We start from the raw sequence: 21,118 nt of genomic DNA on the forward strand, positions 1-21,118 counted from the left end.
TTATCAAAAGCAGTTGCAACCACGAACTGTTGCAAACTTGTATTCTAAGACGCGAGGCACGTGACCGTTTCCTGCATTGGTACCTCATGAATCAATCATGTCTTTTCAATATTGATTAATAATATTGATTACCGGATATAAATATAGCACTTGCGATGCGGTTAAACACTATTTAGACATGTTGAATCTTAACATGTATTTTGATAGCTCAGCACTGACTAGATGAGGGATGACCTTGATGCAGGTCAAGGCTAAGCACGGAAAGTCTCGAGTGCGGCCGAGAGGCCGGTGGACTTGGAGCACGTGGTCGTCGGATCTGGAACTCCTCACTGGGGTCCGCGCGAGTGCCATCGTTTGGGGAAACCTGGCAATAAACGTAAAAAATCGGTCAATAATTTGCAAATCAATCCATGTCTAATGCAATCAGTATCCTCGGTTATCACGGGCTGAAGTTAAGCCACTTTGACCCAAAGCATTCGAAGTAGTTCTACACTACATCGATAAATGTACGTTTATGATACCCATAGCTGGTAAGTACTTTAATAATTTGAAAATAATGATAAAATTTAATGAAATATTTTTTAATTGCAAAGTTAATTCTAGTACCAAGGGTATACGATTCGTGTCATATAGATTTTTGCGTGTCGTCATTTGAGGTTGATTAGGTAGGAAGGTAGGCGACATTCAATACGGAACATACGGGAGTCCGTACTTACCCGAGCGAGATTAGTCGAGTACTTGAAGGTGTAGATGTAAATAGCAACGGTGACAGCTGCAATTGTTAAGGCACCAGCTGATCCTAACGCTGATACCAATATAACAGTGGCTGTAAAAATAAATGGCAATTGTAATCCTTGCGTGATTATAACAAAGTGAACTCAAAACAACAAGGGAGAAGGTTAAATCTTTGCAAGGCCGATTGGCGTAATTTTACGTCTATGTGTAAATAATAACTTTCACATTCATATTCAATCTGCCAATAACAGTTTATTTGTAATCATATAAAACATGTCTAGAACCAACGAATGATTATGTCCACAAAACTTTCGCAATCGCAGTACAGTGTACAGCTTCAAAGAGTGTGGCTTCAAGAAAATTAACAAATATAATGTAAAACATTAAGCGTGTGTACATACCAGACAGCGGTTGATGGTCGCCATCTTTGGCCAGAGCCAGAAAATCTTGTAAGACGGTTGAAGCGTTTTTACTTGTGAGGGCGGACGTTGCAGACGTCGGCAAAATATTGATTGAAGTAGATGTATAGGTAAATGTGTCATTTCCTGTATTACTTGGGATTGTTGTTGAAGCGGTTGAGATCTCAGTACTTGCTACTATTGTAGAGGTGGTGCTCTGAGTACGTGTTTCTGTTGTGGCAGGAGTGGTGGGGCTCTCAGTACTTGTCTCTGTTGTAGCAGGAGTGGTAGTGCCCTCAGTACTTGTCTTTGTTGTAGCAGGAGTGGTGGTGCTCTGAGTACTTGTCTCTGTTGTAGCAGGAGTGGTGGTGCTCTCAGTAATTGTCTCTGTTGTGGCAGGAGTGGTGGTGTTGTCAGTATTTGTCTCTGTTGTAGCAGGAGTGGTGGTGCTGTCAGTACTTGTCTCTGTTGTAGCAGGAGTGGTGGTGCTCTCAGTACTTGTCTCTGTTGTAGCAGGAGTAGTGGTGCTCTCAGTATTTGACTCTGTTGTAGCATGAGTGGTGGTGCTCTCAGTACTTGTCACTGGTGTGGCAGGAAAGGTGGTGCTGTCAGTAATTGTCTCTGTTGTAGCAGGAGTGGTGGTGCTGTCAGTGCTTGTCTCTGTTGTAGCAGGAGTGGTGGTGCTCTCAGTAATGGTCTCTGTTGTAGCAGGAGTGGTGGTGCTGTCAGTGCTTGCCTCTGTTGTAGCAGGAGTGGTGGTGCTCTCAGTACTTGTCACTGTTGTAGCAGGAGTGGTGGTGCTGTCAGTACTTGTCACTGTTGTAGCAGGAGTGGTGGTGCTCTCAGTTATTGTCTCTGTTGTAACAGGAGTGGTGGTGCTGTCAGTATTTGTCTCTGTTGTAGCAGGAGTGGTGGTGCTCTCAGTACTTGTCTCTGTTGTAGCAGGAGTGGTGGTGCTCTCAGTACTTGCCACTGTTGTAGCAGGAGTGGTGGTGCTCTCAGTAATTGTCTCAGTTGTAGCAGGAGTGGTGGTGCTCTCAGTAATTGTCTCTGTTGTAGCAGGAGAGGTGGTGCTGTCAGTATTTGTCTCTGTTGTAGCAGGAGTGGTGGTGCTCTCAGTAATTGTCTCTGTTGTAGCAGGAGCTGTGGTGCTGTCAGTATTTGTCTCTGTTGTAGCAGGAGTGGTGGTGCTCTCAGTAATTGTCTCTTTTGTAGCAGGAGTGGTGGTGCTCTCAGTACTTGTCTCTGTTGTAGCAGGAGCTGTGGTGCTCTCAGTACTTGTCACTGTTGTAGCAGTAGTGGTGGAGCTCTCAGTAATTGTCACTGTTGTAGCAGGGATGATGGTGCTGTCAGTATTTGTCTCTGTTGTAGCAGGAGTGGTGGTGCTGTCTGTATTTGTCTCTGTTGTAGCAGGAGTGGTGGTGCTCTCAGTAATTGTCTCTGTTGTAGCAGAAGTGGTGGTGCTGTCAGTATTTGTCTCTGTTGTAGCAGGAGTGGTGGTGCTCTCAGTTATTGTCTCTGTTGTAGCAGGAGTGGTGGTGCTGTCAGTGCTTGTCTCTGTTGTAGCAGGAGTGGTGGTGCTCTCAGTAATTGTCTCTGTTGTAGCAGGAGTGGTGGTGCTGTCAGTGCTTGCCTCTGTTGTAGCAGGAGTGGTGGTGCTCTCAATACTTGTCACTGTTGTAGCAGTAGTGATGGTGCTCTCAGTAATTGTCTCTGTTGTAGCAGGTGTGGTGGTGCTGTCAGTATTTGTCTCTGTTGTAGCAGGAGTGGTGCTGCTCTCAGTAATTGTCACTGTTGTAGCAGGAGTGGTGGTGCTCTCAGTACTTGTCACTGTTGTAGCAGGAGTGGTGGTGCTCTCAGTACTTGTCACTGTTGTAGCAGTAGTGATGGTGCTCTTAGTAATTGTCTCCGTTGTAGCAGGAGTGGTGGTGCTGTCAGTATTTGTCTCTGTTGTAGCAGGAGTGGTGGTGCTCTCAGTAATTGTCTCTGTTGTAGCAGGAGTGGTGGTGCTCTCAGTACTTGAGACTGTTGTAGCAGGAGTGGAGGTGCTCTCAGTACTTGTCTCTGTTGTAGCAGGAGTTGTGGTGCTCTCAGTAGTTGTCTCTGTTGTAGCAGGAGTGGTGGTGCTCTCAGTACTTGTCATTGTTGTAGCAGGAGTGGTGGTGCTGTCAGTACTTGTCACTGTTGTAGCAGGAGTGGTGGTGCTCTCAGTTATTGTCTCTGTTGTAACAGGAGTGGTGGTGCTGTCAGTATTTGTCTCTGTTGTAGCAGGAGTGGTGGTGCTCTCAGTACTTGCCACTGTTGTAGCAGGAGTGGTGGTGCTCTCAGTAATTGTCTCAGTTGTAGCAGGAGTGGTGGTGCTCTCAGTAATTGTCTCTGTTGTAGCAGGAGAGGTGGTGCTGTCAGTATTTGTCTCTGTTGTAGCAGGAGTGGTGGTGCTCTCAGTAATTGTCTCTGTTGTAGCAGGAGCTGTGGTGCTCTCAGTACTTGTCACTGTTGTAGCAGTAGTGGTGGTGCTCTCAGTAATTGTCACTGTTGTAGCAGGGATGATGGTGCTGTCAGTATTTGTCTCTGTTGTAGCAGGAGTGGTGGTGCTGTCAGTATTTGTCTCTGTTGTAGCAGGAGTGGTGGTGCTCTCAGTAATTGTCTCTGTTGTAGCAGGAGTGGTGGTGCTGTCAGTATTTGTCTCTGTTGTAGCAGGAGTTGTGGTGCTCTCAGTAATTGTCTCTGTTGTAGCAGGAGCTGTGGTGCTCTCAGTACTTTTCACTGTTGTAGCAGTAGTGGTGGTGCTCTCAGTAATTGTCACTGTTGTAGCAGGGGTGATGGTGCTGTCAGTATTTGTCTCTGTTGTAGCAGGAGTGGTGGTGCTCTCAGAAATTGTCACTGTTGTAGCAGGAGTGGTGGTGCTTTCAGTAATTGTCACTGTTGTAGCTGGATTGGTGGTGCTGTCAGTATTTGTCTCTGTTGTAGCAGGAGTGGTGGTGCTATCAGTACTTGAGACTGTTGTAAGTAGGAGTGGTGGTGCTCTCAGTAATTGTCTCTGTTGTAGCAGGAGTGGTGGTGCTCTCAGTACTTGTCACTGTTGTAGCAGGAGTTGTGGTGCTCTCAGTTCTTGTCTCTGTTGTAGCAGGAGTGGTGGTGCTCTCAGTAATTGTCTCTGTTGTAGCAGGAGTGGTGGTGCTCTCAGTAATTGTCTCTGTTGTAGCAGGAGTGGTGGTGCTGTCAGTATTTGTCTCTGTTGTAGCAGGAGTGGTGGTGCTCTCAGTAATTGTCTCTGTTGTAGCACGAGGAGTGGTGCTGTCAGTACTTGTCTCTGTTGTAGCAGGAGTGATGGTGCTGTCAGTATTTGTCTCTGTTGTAGCAGGAGTGGTAGTGCTGTCATTATGTGTTGTCTCTGGCACAGATGGCGTAGCTTCCGCACTTGCTGTAGCAGCTACAGTTGTTGTAGCAGCCCAAATTGTTGTAGCTTTCGCAGTTGATGTATCAGCCCCAGTTGTTGTTTCTACCCCAGTTGTTGTTTCTACGGCAGTGGTTGTAGCAGCTACCGTTGTTGTAGCTGCCGCAGTTGTAGTGACTTCTGCAGTTGTTGTTGCTGCCGCAGTTGTTGTTTCGGCCGAAGTGGTAGTAGCTTCCGCAGTTGTTGTAGCAGCCGCAGTTGTTGATTCTATCGCAGTTGTTGTAGATTCCGCAGTTGTTGTAGCAGCTACTATTGTTGTAACAGCCACACTTGTTGTTTCGGACACAGTTGTTGTTGCATCCGCGGTTGTTGTTTCAGTAGTTGTAAGAGTCTCAGATGTTGTTGGAGCCTCTGTTGTTTTTAGAATCTCAGTTGTTGCTAGAATCTCAGTTGTGGTTGGAGCCTCAGTTGTTGTTAGAGTCTCAGTAGTTGTAAGAGTCTCAATAGTGAAAAGAGCCTCAGTTGTGGTTAGAGTCTCAGTTGTGGTTAGAGTCTCAGTAGTGGTTGGAGCCTCAGTTGTTGTTAGAGCCTCATTAGTGGTTGGAGTCTCAGTTGTTGTAAGAGTCTCAGTTGTTGTTAGAGTCTCATTTGTTGTTAGAGTCTCAGTTGTTGTTAGAGTCTCAGCAGTGGTTGGAGCCTCAGTTGTGGTTAGAGCCTCAGTTGTTGTTAGAGTATCAGTTGTTGTTAGAGTCTCAATAGTGGTTGGAGCCTCAGTTGTTGTTATAGTCTCAGTTTTTGTTAGAGTCTCAGTAGTGGTTGGAGCCTCAGTTGTGGTTAGAGCCTCAGTTGTTGTTAGAGTCTCAGTTGTTGTTAGAGTCTCAGTAGCGGTTGGAGCCTCAGTTGTGGTTAGAGCCTCTGTTGTTGTTGGAGCCTCAGTTGTGGTTAGAGCCTCAGTAGTGGTTGGAGCCTCAGTAGTGGTTGGAGCCTCAGTTGTGGTTAGAGCCTCAGTTGTTGGTAGAACCTCAGTTGTTGGTAGAGTCTCAGTTGTTGTTAGAGTCTCAGTAGTGGTTGGAGCCTCAGTTGTGGTTAGAGCCTCAGTAGTTGTTAGAGTCTTAGTTGTGGTTAGAGTCTCAGTAGTGCTTGGAACCTCAGTTGTGGTTAGGGCCTCAGTTAATGTTAGTTTCTCAGTTGTCGTTGGAAACTCAGTTGTTGTTAGAGTCTCAGTAGTAGTTGGAGTTTCAGTTGTTTTTAGAGTCTCAGTAGTGGTTCGAGCCTCAGTAGTGGTTGTAATCTCAGTTGTTGTTGTTGGAGTCTCAGTAGTGGTTGGAGTCTCAGTAGTGGTTGGAGTCTCAGTTGTTGTTGGAGTCTCAGTAGTGGTTGGAGCTTCAGTTGTTGTTAGAATCTCAGAAGTGGTTGGAGCCTCAGTTATGGTTGGAGCCTCAGTTGTTGTTAGAGAATCAGTTGTGGTAAGAGTCTCAGTAGTGGTTAGAGCATCATTAGTGGTTATAGCCTCAGTTGTTGTTAGAGCCTCAGTTGTGGTTAGAGTCTCAGTAGTGGTTGGAGCCTCAGGTGTGGATAGATATTCAGTAGTGGTTAGAGTCTCAGTTGTTGTTAGAGTCTCAGTTGTTGTAAGAGTTTCAGTTGTTGTTAGAGTCTCAGTAGTGAATGAAGCCTTAGTAGTGGTTGGAGCCTCAGTTGTTATAGTCTCAGTTGGTGTTGGAGCCTCAGTAGTGGTTGGAGTCTCAGTTGTTGTTAGAGCCTCAGTAGTGGTTGGAGCCGCAGTTGTTGTTAAAGCCTTAGTGGTGTTTGGAGCCTCAGTAGTGGTTGGAGCCTCAGAAGTATTTGGAGCCTCAGTTGTGGTTAGAGTCTCAGTTGCTGTTAGAGCATCAGTAGTAGTTGGAGTCTCAGTTGTTGTTAGAGCATCAGATGTTGTTGAAGCCTCAGTTGTGATTGGAGCCTCAGTAGTGGTTGGAGCCTCAGTTGTGTTTAGAGTCTCAGTTGTTGTTAGAGCTTCAGAAGTAGTTGGAGTCTCAGTTGTTGTTAGAGCCCCAGTTGTTGTTGAAGACTCAGTTGTGAGTGGAGCCTCAGTAGAAGTTGAAGCCTCAGTAGTGGTTGGAGCCTCAGTAGTGGTTGGAGCCTCAGTTGCGGTTAGAGCCTCAGTTGTTGTTGGAACCTCAGTAGTGGTTGAAGCCTCAGTTGTGGTAAGAGCCTCAGTTGTTGCTGGAGCCTCAGTTGTTGTTGAAGTCTTAGTAATGGTTGGAGCCTCAGAAGTGGTTGGAGACTCAGAAGGAGTTGGAGCCTCAGTTGTTGTTAAAGTCTCAGTAGTGGTTGGAGCCTCAGTTGTGATAAGAGCCTCAGATGCTGTTGGAGCCTCAGTTGTTGTTGGAGTCTCAGTTGTTGCTAGGGAATCAGTTGTGGTTGAAGCCTCAGTTGTGGTTGTAGCCTCAGTTGTTGATGGAGCCTCAGTAGTGGTTGTAGTCTCAGTTTTTGTTAGAGCCTCAGTTGTGGATGGAGCCTCAGTTGTGGTTTGAGCCTCAGTTCTTGCTGGAGCCTCCGTTGTTGTTGGAGTCTCAGTAGTGGTTGGAGCATCAGTAGTGGTTGGAGCCTCAGTAGTGGTTGGAACCTCAGTTGTTGTTGGAGCCTCAGTTGTTGTTGGAGCCTCAGTACTGGTTAGAATATCAGTAGTGGTTACAGCCTCAGTTGTGGATAGAGCCTCAGTTATTGTTTGAGTCTCAGTAGTGGTTGGAGTCTCAGTTGTTGTTAGAGTGTCAGTAGTGGTTGGAGCCTCAGTTGTCGTTAGAGCCTCAGTTGTTGTTAGATCCCCAGTAGTGGTTGGAGTCTCAGTAGTTGTTAGAGCCTCGGTTGTGGTTGGAGTCTCAGTTGTGGTTGGGGCCTCTGTTGTTGTTATAGCCTCAAAAGTGGTTGGAGCCTCAGTTGTTGTTGGAGCCTCAGTAGTTGTTGGAGTCTCAGTTGTTGTTAGAGCCTCTGTTATTGTTAGAGCCTCAGTAGTGGTTGAAGCCTCAGTTGTTGTTTGAGCCTCAGTTGTTGTTAGAGCCTCAGTTGTTGTTAGTGTTTCAGTTGTTGTTAGAGCCTCAGTTGTGGTTGGAGTCTCATTTGTTGTTAGAGCCTCAGTTGTTGTTGGAGCATTAGTAGTGGTTGTAGCCTCGGTTGTGGTTAGAGCCTCAGTTGTTGTTGGAGCCTCAGTTGTTGTTGGAGTCTCTGTATTGGTTAGAACCTCAGTAGTGGCTGGACTTTCAGTTGTTTTTAGAGCCTCTGTTGTGGTAAGAGCCTCAGTATTAGTTGGATCCTCAGTTGTGGTTAGAGCCTCAGTTGTTGATAGAGTCTCAGTTGTTGTTGGAGCCTCAGTAGTGGTTAGAGCCTCAGTTGTTTTTGGAGCCTCAGTTGTTGTTGGAGCCTCAGTAGTGGTTGGAATCTCAGTTGTGGTTGTAATCTCAGTTGTTGTTAGAGCCTCAGTAGTGGCTGGAACCTCATTTGCGGTTGTAGCCTCAGTTGTTGTTGGAGCCTCAGTAGTGGTTGGAGTCTCAGTTGTTGTTAGAGCCTCTATTGATGTTGTTGGAGCCTCAGTTGTGGTTGGAGCTTCAGTTGTGGTTAGAGCCTCAGTAGTGGTTGGAGTCTCAGTTGTTGTTAGAGACTCTATTGTTGTTGTTGAAGCCTCAGTTGTGGTTGGAGCTTCAGTTGTGGTTAGAGCCTCAGTTGTGGTTAGAGCCTCAGTTGTTGTTAGAGCCTCAGTAGTGGTTAGAGTCTCAGTTGTTGTTAGAGCCTCTGTTGTTGTTGGAGCCTCAGTTGTGGTTGGAGTCTCAGTAGTGGTTGGAGCCTCAATTGTGGTAAGAGCAACAATTGTTGTTGGAGCCTCAGTAGTGGTTGGAGTCTCAGTTGTTGTTAGATCCTCTGTTGTTGTTTGAGCCTCAGTAGTGGTTGGAGCCTCAGTAGTGGTTAGAGCCTCAATTGTTGTTGGAGCCTTAGTAGTGGTTGGAGCCTCAGTAGTGGTTGGAGCCTCAGTAGTGGTTGGAGCCTCAGTTGTTGTTAGAGCCTCAGCAGTTGTTAGAGCATCAGGTGTGGTTAGAGTCTCAGTTGTTGTTAGAGTCTCAGTAGTTGTTAGAGCCTCAGTAGTGGTTGGAGCCTCATTTGTTGTTAGAACCTCAGTTGTTGTTAGAGCCTCAGTTGTTGTTGGAGCCTCAGTAGTGGTTGGAGTGTCAGTTGTTGCTAGAGCCTCTGTTGTTGTTGGAGCCTCAATTGTGGTTGGAGCCTCAGTAGTGGTTGGAGTTTCAGTTGTTGTTAGAACCTCAGTTGTTGTTGGAGTCTCAGTAGTGGTTGGAGCCTCATTTGTGGTTAGAGCCTCAGGTGTAGTTATAGTCTCAGTAGTGGTTGGAGTCTCAGTAGTGGTTGGAGTCTCAGTTGTTGTTAGAGCCTCTATTGATGTTGTTGGAGCCTCAGTTGTGGTTGGAGCTTCAGTTGTGGTTAGAGCCTCAGTTGTTGTTAGAGCCTCAGTTGTTGTTAGAGCCTCAGTAGTGGTTAGAGCCTCAGTTGTTGTTAGAGCATCTGTTGTTGTTGGAGCCTCAGTTGTGGTTGGAGTCTCAGTAGTGGTTGGAGCCTCAATTGTGGTAAGAGCAACAATTGTTGTTGGAGCCTCAGTAGTGGTTGGAGTCTCAGTTGTTGTTAGATCCTCTGTTGTTGTTTGAGCCTCAGTAGTGGTTGGAGCCTCAGTAGTGGTTAGAGCCTCAATTGATGTTGGAGCCTCAGTAGTAGTTGGAGCCTCAGTAGTGGTTGGAGCCTCAGTTGTTGTTAGAGCCTCAGCAGTTGTTAGAGCATCAGATGTGGTTAGAGTCTCAGTTGTTGTTAGAGTCTCAGTAGTGGTTAGAGCCTCAGTAGTGGTTGGAGCCTCATTTGTTGTTAGAACCTCAGTTGTTGTTAGATTCTCAGTAGTGGTTGGAGCCTCAGTAGTGGTTGGAGCCTCAGTTGTTGTTTGAGCCCCAGTTGTTGTTAGAGCCTCAGTTGTTGTTAGTGCCTCAGTTGTTGTTAGAGCCTCAGTTGTGGTTGGAGCCTCATTTGTTGTTAGAGCCTCAGTTGTTGTTGGAGCCTTAGTAGTGGTTGTAGCCTCGGCTGTGGTTAGAGCCTCAGTTGTTGTTGGAGCCTCAGTTGTTGTTGGAGTCTCTGTATTGGATAGAACCTCAGTAGTGGCTGGAGTTTCAGTTGTTTTTAGAGCTTCTGTTGTGGTTAGAGCCTCAGTATTAGTTGGAGCCTCAGTTGTGGTTAGAGCCTCAGTTGTTGTTTGAGTCTCAGTAGTGGGTGGAGCCTCAGTAGTGGTTAGAGCCTCAGTTGTTTTTGGAGCCTCAGTTATTGTTGGAGCCTCAGTAGTGGTTGGAATCTCAGTTGTGGTTGTAATCTCAGTTGTTGTTAGAGCCTCAGTAGTGGTTGGAACCTCATTTGTGGTTGTAGCCTCAGTTGTTGTTGGAGCCTCAGTAGTGGTTGGAGTCTCAGTTGTTGTTAGAGACTCTATTGTTGTTGTTGGAGCCTCAGTTGTGGTTGGAGCTTCAGTTGTGGTTAGAGCCTCAGTTGTGGTTAGAGCCTCAGTTGTTGTTAGAGCCTCAGTAGTGGTTAGAGTCTCAGTTGTTGTTAGAGCCTCTGTTGTTGTTGGAGCCTCAGTTGTGGTTGGAGTCTCAGTAGTGGTTGGAGCCTCAATTGTGGTAAGAGCAACAATTGTTGTTGGAGCCTCAGTAGTGGTTGGAGTCTCAGTTGTTGTTAGATCCTCTGTTGTTGTTTGAGCCTCAGTAGTGGTTTGAGCCTCAGTAGTGGTTAGAGCCTCAATTGTTGTTGGAGCCTCAGTAGTGGTTGGAGCCTCAGTAGTGGTTGGAGCCTCAGTAGTGGTTGGAGCCTCAGTTGTTGTTAGAGCCTCAGCAGTTGTTAGAGCATCAGGTGTGGTTAGAGTCTCAGTTGTTGTTAGAGTCTCAGTAGTTGTTAGAGCCTCAGTAGTGGTTGGAGCCTCATTTGTTGTTAGAACCTCAGTTGTTGTTAGAGCCTCAGTTGTTGTTGGAGCCTCAGTAGTGGTTGGAGCCTCAGTTGTGGTTAAAGCATCAGTTGTTGTTGGAGCCTCAGTTGTTGTTGGAGTCTCAGTAGTGGTTGGCGTCTCTGTTGTTGTTAGAGGCTCAGTAGTGGTTGGAACCTCAGTTGTGGTTACAGCCTCAGTTGTTGTTAGTTTCTCAGTTGTTGTTGGAGCCTCAGTTGTTGTTAGAGCCTCAGTTGTTGTTATATTCTTAGTAGTGGTTGGAGCCTCAGTAGTGGTTGGAGACTCAGATGTTGTTAGAGTTGCAGAAGTGGTTGGAGCCTCAGTTGTTTTTAGAGCCTCTGTTGTGGTAAGAGCCTCAGTATTAGTTGGATCCTCAGTTGTGGTTAGCGCCTCAGTTGTTGATAGAGTCTCAGTTGTTGTTGGAGCCTCAGTATTGGTTGGAGCCTCAGTTGTTGTTAGAATCTCAGTTGTTGTTTGAGCCTCAGTTGTTGTTACAACCTCAGTTGTTTTTAGAGCCTCAGTTGTGGTTGGAGAATCAGTTGTTGTTCGAGCCTCAGTAGAGGTTGGAGTCTCAGTTGTGGTTGGAGTCTCAGTAGTGGTTGGAATCTCAGTTTCTGTTAGAGCCTCTGTTGTTGTTGGAGCCTCATTTGTGGTTGGAGTCTCAGTTGCTGTTAGAGCCTCTGTTGTTGTTGGAGCCTCAGTTGTGGTTGAAGCCTCAGTAGTGGTTGGAGTCTCAGTTGTTGTTAGAGCCTCTGTTGTTGTTAGAGTCTCAGCAGTGGTTAAAGCCTCAGTTGTTGTTGGAGCCTCAGTAGTGGTTGGAGTGTCAGTTGTTGCTAGAGCCTCTGTTGTTGTTGGAGCCTCAGTTGTGGTTGGAGCCTCAGTAGTGGTTGGAGTTTCAGTTGTTGTTAGAACCTCAGTTGTTGTTGGAGTCTCAGTAGTGGTTGGAGCCTCATTTGTGGTTAGAGCCTCAGGTGTAGTTATAGTCTCAGTAGTGGTTGGAGTCTCAGAAGTGGTTGGAGCCTCAGTTGTGGTTGGAGTCTCAGTTGTTGTTGGAGCCTCAGTTATTGTTGGAGCCTCAGTAGTGGTTGGAGTCTCAATTGTGGTTGGAGCCTCAGTTGTTGTTAGAGTCTCAGTAGTGGTTAGAGCCCCTGTTGTTATTGGAGCCTCAGTAGTGGTTGGAGCCTCAGTTGTGGTTAAAGCCTCTGTTGTTATTAGAGTCTCAAAAGTGGTTGGAGTCTCAGTAGTGGTTTGAGTTTCAATTGTGGTTGGAGTCTCAGTTGTTGTTAGAGCCTCAGTTGTTGTTGGAGCCTCTGTAGTGGTTGGAGGCTCAGTTGTGGTTGGAGCCTCAGTTGTTGTTAGAGTCTCAGTAGTGGTTGGAGCCTCTGTTGTGGTTGGAGCCTCAGTTGTGGTTGGATCCTCAGTAATGGTTGGAGCCTTAGTTGTGGTTAGAGCCTCAGTTGTTGTTGGAGCCTTAGTAATGGTTGGAGCCTCAGCTGTTGTTGGAGCCTCAGTAGTGGTTAGAGCCTCAGTTGTTGTAAGAATCTCAGTTGTTTTTGGATTCTCAGAAGTGGTTGGAGCCTCAGTTGTGGTTGGAGCCTCAGTTATGGTTAGAGCCTCAGTTGTGGTTAGAGCCTCAGTTGTTGTTGGAGCCTTAGTAGTGGTTGGAGCCTCAGCTGTTGTTGGAGCCTCAGTAGTGGTTAGAGCCTCAGTTGTTGTAAGAATCTCAGTTGTTTTTGGATTCTCAGTATTGGTTGGAGCCTCAATTGTGGTTGGAGCCTCAGTTGTGTATATAGCCTTAGTTGTGGTTGGAGTTTCAGTAGTGATTGGAGTCTCAGTAGTGGTTGGAGCCTCAGTTTTTGTAATAGCCTCTGTTGTTGTTGGAGCCTCAGTTGTGGTTAGAGTCTCAGTAGTGGTTGGAGCCTCAGTTGTGGTTGGAGCCTCAGTAGTTGTTAGAGTCTCAGTTGTTGTTGGAGCCTCAGTTGTTGTTAGAGCCTCGTTTGTTTTTAGAGCCACAGTTGTGGTTGGAGCCTCAGTTGTTGTTGGAGCCTCAGTAGAGGTTGGAGCCTCAGTTGTGGTTAGAGCCTCAGTTGTGGTTGGAGCCTCAGTAGTGGTTGGAGCCTCAGTAGAGGTTCGAGCCTCAGTTGTGGTTGCAGCCTCAGTAGTGGTTGGAATCTCAGTTACTGTTAGAGCCTCTGTTGTTGTTGGAGCCTCAGTTGTGGTTGGAGCCTCAGTAGTGGTTGGAGTCTCAGTTGTTGTAAGAGCCTCTGCTGTTGTTAGAGGCTCACTAGTGGTTGGAGCCTCAGTTGTTGTTGGAGCCTCAGTAGTGGTTGGAGTGTCAGTTGTTGCTAGAGCCTCTGTTGTTGTTGGAGCCTCAGTTGTGGTTGGAGCCTCAGTAGTGGTTGGATTCTCAGTTGTTGTTAGAACCTCAGTTGTTGTTGGAGCCTCAGTAGTGGTTGGAATCTCAGTTAATGTTAGAGCCTCTGTTGTTGTTGGAGCCTCAGTTGTGGTTGGAGTCTCAGTTGCTGTTAGAGCCTCTGTTGTTGTTGGAGCCTCAGTTGTGGTTGGAGCCTCAGTAGTGGTTGGAGTCTCAGTTGTTGTTAAAGCCTCTGTTGTTGTAAGAGTCTCATTAGTGGTTGGAGCCTCAGTTGTTGTTGGAGCCTCAGTAGTGGTTGGAGTGTCAGTTGTTGCTAGAGCCTCTATTGTTGTTGGAGCTTTAGTTGTGGCTGGAGCCTCAATAGTGGTTGGAGTCTCAGTTGTTGTTAGAACCTCAGTTGTTGTTGGAATCTCAGTAGTGGTTGGAGCCTCAATTGTGGTTAGAGCCTCAGTTGTAGTTAAAGTCTCAGTAGTTGTTGGAGCCTCAGTAGTGGTTGAAGTCTCAGTAGTGGTTGGAGTCTCAGTTGTTGTTAGAGCCTCAGTTGTTGTTGGAGCCTCAGTAGTGGTTGGAGCCTCAGTTGCGGTTGGAGCCTCAGTTGTTGTTAGAGTCACAGTGGTGGTTCGAGCCTCTGTTGTTGTTGGAGCCTCAGTTGTGGTTGGAACCTCAGTTGTTGTTGGAGCATCAGTAGTGGTTGGAGCCTCAGTTGTGGTTAGAGCCTCAGTTGTTGTTAGAGTCTCAGTAGTGGTTGGAGTCTCAGTAGTGGTTGGAGTCTCAATCGTGGTTGGAGTCTCAGTTGTTGTTAGAGCCTCAGTTGTTGTTGGAGCCTCAGTAGTGGTTGGAGCCTCAGTTGTGGTTGAAGCCTCAGTTGTGGTTGGAGCATCAGTAATGGTTGGAGCCTCAGCTGTGGTTAGAGCCTCAGTTGTTGTTGGAGCCTCAGTAGTGGTTGGAGCCTCAGCTGTTGTTAGAGTCTCAGTTGTTGTTAGAGCCCCAGTTGTTGTTGGAGCCTCAGTTGTTGTTGAAGCCTCAGTAGTGGTTGGAGTCTCAGTTGTTGTTAATGTCTCAGAAGTGGTTAGAGCCTCAGTTGTTGTTAGAGTCTCAGTTGTTTTTGGATTCTCAGTAGTGGTTGGAGCCTCAGTAGTGGTTGGAGCCTCAGTTGTGGTTAGAGCCTCAGTTGTGGTTAGAGCTTCAGTTGTTGTTAGAGTCTCAGTTGTTTTGGGATTCTCAGTAGTGGTTGGAGCCTCAGTTGTGGTTGGTGCCTCAGTTGTGGATATAGCCTCAGTTGTGGTTGGAGTTTCAGTAGTCGTTGGAGTCTCAGTGGTGGTTGGAGTCTCAGTTGTGGATAGAACCCCAGTTGTGGATAGAGCCTCTGTTGTGGTTAGAGCCTCAGTAGTGGTTTGAGCCTCAGTTGTTGCTAGAGTCTCAGTTGTGGTTGGAATCTCAGTAGTGGTTGGAGTCTCAGTTGTGGTTGGAGCCTCAGAATTGGTTGGAGTCTCAGTAATGGTTGGAGTCTCAGTTGTGGATAGAGCCCCAGTTGTGGATAGAGCCTCGGTTGTTGTTAGAGCCTCAGTAGTGGTTGGAGCCTCAGTTGTTGTTAGAGTCTCAGTTGTGGTCGGAGTCTCAGTAGTGGTTGGAGTCTCAGTTGTGGTTTGAGCCTCAGTAGTGGTTGGAGTCTCAGTTGTTGTTAGTGTCTCACTATAGGTTAGAGCCTCAGTTGTTGTTAGAGTCTCAGTTGTTTTTGAATTCTCAGTAGTGGTTGGAGCCTCAGTTGTGGTTGGAGCCCCAGTAGTGGTTAGAGCCTCAGTTGTGGTTAGAGCCTCAGTTGTTTTTGGAGTCTCAGTTGTTTTTGGAATCTCAGTAGTGGTTTGAGCCTCAGTTGTGGTTGGAGCCTCAGTTGTGGATATAGCTTTAGTTGTGGATGGAGTTTCAGTAGTGGTTGGAGTCTCAGTAGTGGTTGGAGTCTCAGTTGTGGATAGAGCCCCAGTTGTGGATAGAGCCTCAGTTGTGGTGAGAGCCTCAGTAGTGGTTGGAGCCTCAGTTGTTGTTAGAGTCGTAGTTGTGGTTGGAGTCTCAGTGGGGGTTGGAGTCTCCGTTGTGGTTGGAGCCTCAGTAGTGGTTTGAGTCTCAGTAGTGTTTGGAGTCTCAGTTGTAGATAGAGCCTCAGTTGTGGATAGAGCCTCAGTTGTGGGTGGAGCCTCAGTAGTGGTTGGAGTCGTAGTAGTGGTTGGAGTCTCAGTTGTTATTGGAGTCTCAGACGTGATAAGAGTCTCAGTTGTTGTTAGAGTCTCAGTAGTGGTTGGAGCCTCAGTAGTGGTTGGAGCCTCAGTAGTGGTTGGAGTCACAGTTGTTGTTAGAGCCTTAGTTGTTGTTGGAGCCTCAGTAGTGGTTGGAGCCTCAGCTGTGGTTGGAGTCTCAGTTGTTGTTGGAGCCTTAAAAGTGGTTGGGGCCTCTGTTGTGGTTGGGGCCTCAGTTGCTGTTGGAGCCTCTGTAGTGGTTGGAGCCTCAGTTATTGTTATTGTCTCAATTGTTGTAAGGGTCTCAGTAGTGGTTGGAGCCTCAGTTGTTGTTATTTTCTCAATTGTTGTTAGAGCCTCAGTAGTGGTTTGAGCCTCACTAGTGGTTGAAGCCTCAGTTGTTGTTGGAGCCTCAGTAGTGCTTGGAGCCTCAGTTGTTGTTAGAGTCTCAGTAGTGGTTGGAGTCTCAATAGTGGTTGGAGTCTCAGTTGTTGTTGGAGCCTCAGTAGTGATTTGAGTCTCATTTGTTGTTGGAGCCTCAGTAGTGATTGGAGCCTCAGTTGTTGTTAGAGCCTCAGTTGTTGTTGGAGCCTCAGTAGTGGTTGGAGCCTCAGTTGTGGTCAGAGCCTCAGTTGTTGTTGGAGCCTCAGTAGTGGTTGGAGCCTCAGTTGTTGTTAGAGTCTCAGTTGCTGTTAGAGCCCCAGTTGTTGTTGGAGCCTCAGTTGTTGTTGGAGCCTCAGTAGTAGTTGGAGTCTCAGTTGTTGTTAGTGTCTCAGTAGTGGTTGAAGCCTCAGTTGTTGTTAGAGTCTCAGTTATTTTTGTATTCTCAGTAGTGGTTGGAGCCTCAGTTGTTGTTAGATCCTCAGTTGTTGTTGGAACCTCAGAAGTGGTTGGAGTCTCAGCTGTTGTTAGAACCTCAGTTGTTGTTGGTGCCTCAGTAGTGGTTGGAATCTCAGTTAATGTTAGAGCCTCTGTTGTTGTTGGAGCCTCAGTTGTGGTTGGAGCCTCAGTAGTGGTTGTAGTCTCAGTTGTTGTTAGAGCATCTGTTGTTGTTAGAGTCTCAGCAGTGGTTGGAGCCACAGTTGTTGTTGGAGCCTCAGTAGTGGTTGGAGTGTCAGTTGTTGCTAGAGCATCTGTTGTTGTTGGAGCCTCAGTTGTGGTTGGAGACTCAGTAGTGGTTGGAGTCTCAGTTGTTGTTAGAACCACAGTTGTTGTTGGAGCCTCAGTAGTGGTTGGAGCCTCATTTGTGGTTTGAGCCTCAGTTGTAGTTAGAGTCTCAGTAGTGGTTGGCGCCTCAGTAGTGGTTGGAGTCTCAGTTTTGGTTGGAGTCTCAGTTGTTGATAGAGCCTCAGTTGTTGTTGGAGCCTCAGTACTGGTTGGAGCCTCCATTGTGGTTGGAGCCTCAGTTATTGTTAGAGTCTCAGTAGTGGTTGGAGCCTCTGTTGTTGTAAGAGCCTCAGTTGTGGTTGGAACCTCAGTTGTTGTTGGAGCCTCAGTAGTGGTTGGAGCCTCAGTTGTGGTTATTGCATCAGTTGTTGTTAGAGTCCTAGTAGTGATTGGAGTCTCAGCAATGGTTGGAGTCTCAATTGTGGTTGGAGTCTCAGTTGTTGTTAGAGCCTCAGTTGTTGTTGGAGCCTCAGTAGTGGTTGGAGCCTCAGTTGTGGTTGGAGCCTCAGTTGTTGTTAGAGTCTCAGTAGTGGTTGGAGCCTCTGTTGTGGTTGGAGCCTCAGTTGTGGTTGGAGCCAAAGTAATGGTTGGAGCCTCAGTTGTGGTTAGAGCCTCAGTTGTTGTTGGAGCCTCAGTAGTGGTTGGAGCCTCAGCTGTTGTTGGAGTCTCAGTTGTTGTTAGAGCCCCAGTTTTTGTTGGAGCCTCAGTTGTTGTTGGAGCCTCAGAAGTGGTTGGAGTCTCAGTTGTTGTTAGTGTCTCAGTAGTGGTCAGAGCCTCAGTTGTTGTTAGAGTCTCAGTTGTTTTTGGATTCTCAGTAGTGGTTGGAGCCTCAGTTATGGTTGGAGCCTCAGTTGTGGTTAGAGCTTCAGTTGTGGTTAGAGCCTCAGTTGTTGTTTGAGTCTCAGTTGTTTTTGGATTCTCAGTAGTGGTTGGAGCCTCAGTTGTGGTTGGAGCCTCAGTTGTGGATATAGCCTTAGTTGTGGTTTGAGTCTCAGTAGTGATTGGAGTCTCAGTAGTGGTTGGAGGCTCAGTTGTTGTAAGAGCCTCTGTTGTTGTTGGAGCCTCAGTTATGGTTAGAGTCTCAGTAGTGGTTGGAGCCTCAGTAGTGGTTGGAGCGTCAGTTGTTGTTAGAGTCTCAGTTGTTGTTGGAGCCTCAGTTGTTGTAAGAGCCTCAGTTGTTTTTAGAGCCTCATTTGTGGTTGGAGCCTCAGTTGTTGTTGGAGTCTCAGTAAAGGTTGGAGCCTCAGTTGTGGTAGGAGCCTCAGTAGTGGTTGGAATCTCAGTTTCTGTTAGAGCCTCTGTTGTTGTTGGAGCCTCAGTTGTGGTTGGAGTCTCAGTTGCTGTTAGAGCCGTTGTTGTTGTTGGAGCCTCAGTTGTGGTTGGAGCATCAGTAGTGGTTGGAGTGTCAGTTGTTGTTAGAGCCTCTGTTGTTGTTAGAGTCTCAGTAGTGGTTGGAGCCTCAGTTGTTGTTGGAGCCTCAGTAGTAGTTGGAGTATCAGTTGTTACGAGAGCCTCTGTTGTTGTCGGAGCCTCAGTTGTAGTTGGAGCCTCAGTAGTGGTTGGAGTCTCAGTTGTTGTTAGAACCTCAGTTGTTGTTGGAATCTCACTAGTGGTTGGAGCCCCAATAGTGGTTGGAGCCTCAGTTGTGGTTGGAGTCTCAGTTGTTGTTGAAGCCTTAGTAGTGGTTTGAGCCTCTGTTGTGGTTTGAGCCTCAGTAGTGGTTGGAGCCTCAGTTATTGTTACAGCCTCAGTTGTTGTTAGAGTCTCAGTAGTGGTTAGAGCCTCAGTAGTGGTTGGAGCCTCAGTTGTTGTTGGAGCCTCAGTAGTGCTTGGAGCCTCAGTTGTTGTTAGAGCCACAGTTATGGTTAGAGCCTCAGTTGTTGTGTGAGTCTCAGTTGTTTTTGGAATCTCAGTAGTGGTTTGAGCCTCAGTTGTGGTTGGAGCCTCAGTTGTGAATATAGCCTCAGTTGTGGTTGGAGTTTCAGTAGTGGTTGGAGTCTCAGTAGTGGTTGGAGTCTCAGTTGTTGATAGAGCCCCTGTTGTGGATAGAGCCTCAGTTGTGGTTAGAGCCTCAGTTGTGGATAGAGCCTCAGTTGTGGATAGAGCCTCAGTTGTGGTTGGAGTCTCAGTAATGGTTTGAGTCTCAGTAATGGTTGGAGTCTCAGTTGTGGATAGAGCCCCAGTTGTTGATAGAGCCTCAGTTGTGGTAAGAGCCTCAGTAGTGGTTGGAGCCTCAGTTGTTGTTAGAGTCTCAGTTTTGGTTGGAGTCTCAGTGGTGGTTGGAGTCTCTGTTGTGGTTGGAGCCTCAGTAGTGGTTGGAGTCTCAGTAGTGGTTGGAGTCTCAGTTGTGGATATAGCCTCAGTTGTGGATAGCGCCTCAGTTGTGGTTGGAGCCTCAGTAGTGGTTGGAGTCGAAGTAGTGGTTAGAGCCTCAGTTGTTGTTAGAGTCTCAGTAGTTGTTGAAGCCTCAGTAGTGGTTGGAGCCTCAGTAGTGGTTGGAGTCTCAGTTGTTGTTAGAAACTCAGTTGTTGTTGGAGCCCCAATAGTGGTTGGAGCCTCAGTTGTGGTTGGAGTCTCAGTTGTTGTTGGAGCCTTAGTAGTGGTTTGAGCCTCTGTTGTGGTTTGAGCCTCAGTAGTGGTTGGAGCCTCAGTTATTGTTACAGCCTCAGTTGTTGTTAGAGTCTCAGTAGTGGTTATAGCCTCAGTAGTGGTTGGAGCCTCAGTTGTTGTTGGAGCCTCAGTAGTGCTTGGAGCCTCAGTTGTTGTTAGAGTCTCAGTAGTGGTTGTAGTCTTAATAGTGGTTGGAGTCTCAGTTGTGGTTGGAGCCTCATTAGTGGTTGGAGTCTCAGTAGTGGTTGGAGTCTCAGTTGTTGTTGGAGTCTCATTAGTGGATGGAGTCTCACTTGTTGTTGGAGCCTCAGTGGTGGTTGGAGCCTCAGTTGTTGTAAGAGCCTCAGTTGTTGTTGGAGCCTCAGTAGTGTTTGTAGCCTCAGTTGTGGTTAGAGCCTCAGTTGTTGTTGGAGCCTCAGTAGTGATTGGTGCCTCAGTTGTTGTTAGAGCCCCAGTTGTTGTTGGAGCTTCAGTTGTTGTTGGAGCCTCAGTAGTGGTTGGAGTCTCAGTTGTTGTTAGTGTCTCAGTAGTGGTTGGAGCCTCAGTTGTTGTTAGAGTCTCAGTTATTTTTGTATTCTCAGTAGTGGTTGGAGCCTCAGTTGTGGTTAGAACCTCAGTTGTGGTTAGAGCCTCAGTTGTGGTTAGAGCCTCAGTTGTTGTTAGAGTCTCATTTGTGGTTGGAGTTTCAGTAGTGGTTGGAGTCTCAGTAGTGGTTGGAGCCTCAGTTGTGGATAGAGCCCCAGTTGTGGATAGAGCCTCAGTTGTGGTTAGAGCCTCAGTTGTGGATAGAGCCTCAGTTGTGGTTGGAGTTTCAGTAGTGGTTGGAGTCTCAGTAGTGGTTGGAGCCTCAGTTGTGGATAGAGCCCCAGTTGTGGATAGAGCCTCAGTTGTGGTTAGAGCCTCAGTAGTGGTTGGAGCCTCAGTTGTTGTTGGAGTCTCAGTAGTGGTTGGAGTCTCAGTTGTGGTTGGAGTCTCAGTTGTTGTCAATGTCTCAGTAGTGGTTGGAGTCTCAGTTGTTGTTAATGTCTCAGTAGTGGTTGGGGCCTCAATCGTGGTTAGAGCCTCAGTAGTGGTTGGAGCCTCAGTTGTGGTTGAAGTCTCAGTTGTTGTTAATGTCTCAGTAGTGGTTGGAGTCTCAGTTGTTGTTAGAGTCTCAGTTGCTGTTGGAGCCTCAGTTGTGGATAGAGCCTCAGTTGTGGTTGGAGCCTCATTAGTGGTTGGAGTCGTAGTAGTGGTTGGAGTCTCAGTTGTTGTTAGAGTTTCAGTAGTGGTTGGAGCCTCAGTTGTGGTAAGAGCCTCAGTTGTTGTTTGAGCCTCAGTAGTGGTTGGAGCCTCAGTTGTTGTTGGAGTCTCAGTTGTTGTTAAAGCCTCAGTAGTGGTTGGAGCCTCAGTTGTGGATAGAGCCTCAGTTGTGGATAGAGCCTCAGTTGTTGTTAGAGCCTCAGTTGTGGTTAGAGTCTCAGTAGTGGTTGGAGCCTCAGTTGTTTTTGGAGTCTCAGTTGTTGTTGGAGCCTCAGTAGTGGTTGGAGCCTCAGTTGTGGTTTGAGCCTCAGTTGTTGTTGGAGCCTCAGTAGTGGTTGGAGCCTCAGTTGTTTTTGGAGTCTCAGTTGTTGTCAGAGTCTCAGTAGTGGTTGGATTCTCAGTTGTTGTTAGAGTCTCAGTAGTGGTTGGAGTCTCAGTTGTTGTTAGAGCCTCTATTGTTGTTGTTGGAGCCTCAGTTGTGGTTGGAGCTTCAGTTGTGGTTAGAGCCTCAGTTGTGGTTTGAGCCTCAGTTGTTGTTAGAGCCTCAGTAGTGGTTAGAGTCTCAGTTTTTGTTAGAGTCTCAGTAGTGGTTGGAGCCTCAGTAGTGGTTAGAGTATCAGTGCTGTCAGTGCTTGTCTCTGTTGTTGATAGTATCTTTCTTCTGGGCAATTGTGCCGACCAATAATTGTCGAGATCTGAATAACAAATTCTTGTAATTATTCGATGGTTAGTCCATGTTTAGTTTACACTTATCATATCTCTTTAAAATTTTGTCCTGCGCGCGGATAATAATTAGTACTATTTTAAATTGTCCGTCTATTAAAGTATAATATATGTATGTGTCCTCCATCTTCACGTGCATGTTTCGAAACATTTCGTAAGATATTTTCCGTCAGATAAAGTTGTTTGAGTGCCAGTTTATACTGCAGTGTGAACCAT

The 21,118-nt window shown here is 46.9% G+C and overlaps 2 protein-coding genes across 2 annotated transcripts; both read right to left on the reverse strand.

Moving 5' to 3' along the window:
• Positions 1-208: 208 nt before the first annotated feature.
• LOC127852470 (uncharacterized) lies at positions 209-1,688 on the reverse strand. Its single transcript, XM_052386425.1, has 4 exons — positions 1,676-1,688; positions 1,137-1,637; positions 717-826; positions 209-364 (listed from the first exon to the last, which is right to left on the reverse strand). The coding sequence occupies exons 1-4, from the start codon at positions 1,686-1,688 to the stop codon at positions 209-211; spliced, it is 780 nt and encodes a 259-aa protein (XP_052242385.1).
• A 2,282-nt stretch (positions 1,689-3,970) lies between these two features.
• Positions 3,971-21,118, reverse strand: LOC127852471 (mucin-2-like). The gene is made up of 6 exons (XM_052386426.1): positions 21,104-21,118; positions 19,550-19,711; positions 18,686-19,045; positions 18,185-18,397; positions 17,490-18,109; positions 3,971-17,447 (listed from the first exon to the last, which is right to left on the reverse strand). The coding sequence occupies exons 1-6, from the start codon at positions 21,116-21,118 to the stop codon at positions 4,121-4,123; spliced, it is 14,697 nt and encodes a 4,898-aa protein (XP_052242386.1). The 3' UTR covers positions 3,971-4,120.

Source organism: Dreissena polymorpha, chromosome 12, assembly GCF_020536995.1.
Source record: "Dreissena polymorpha isolate Duluth1 chromosome 12, UMN_Dpol_1.0, whole genome shotgun sequence".
Taxonomy (NCBI): Eukaryota; Metazoa; Mollusca; class Bivalvia; order Myida; family Dreissenidae; genus Dreissena; species Dreissena polymorpha.

Excerpts from the sequence above, each read along its gene's own strand:
- LOC127852471 (XM_052386426.1), bottom strand. Across the intron at positions 19,046-19,549 it reads AGGCTCTAACCACAACTGAG|GCTCCAACCACTACTGAGGC; the intron begins GTTCTAACCACA and ends ACAACAACTGAG. Across the intron at positions 18,398-18,685 it reads AGGCGCTATCCACAACTGAG|GCTCTAACCACAACTGAGGC; the intron begins GCTATATCCACA and ends TCCACAACTGAG.
- LOC127852470 (XM_052386425.1), bottom strand. Across the intron at positions 827-1,136 it reads CGACCATCAACCGCTGTCTG|CCACTGTTATATTGGTATCA; the intron begins GTATGTACACAC and ends TTATTTTTACAG. Across the intron at positions 365-716 it reads ACTCGACTAATCTCGCTCGG|GTTTCCCCAAACGATGGCAC; the intron begins GTAAGTACGGAC and ends GTTTATTGCCAG.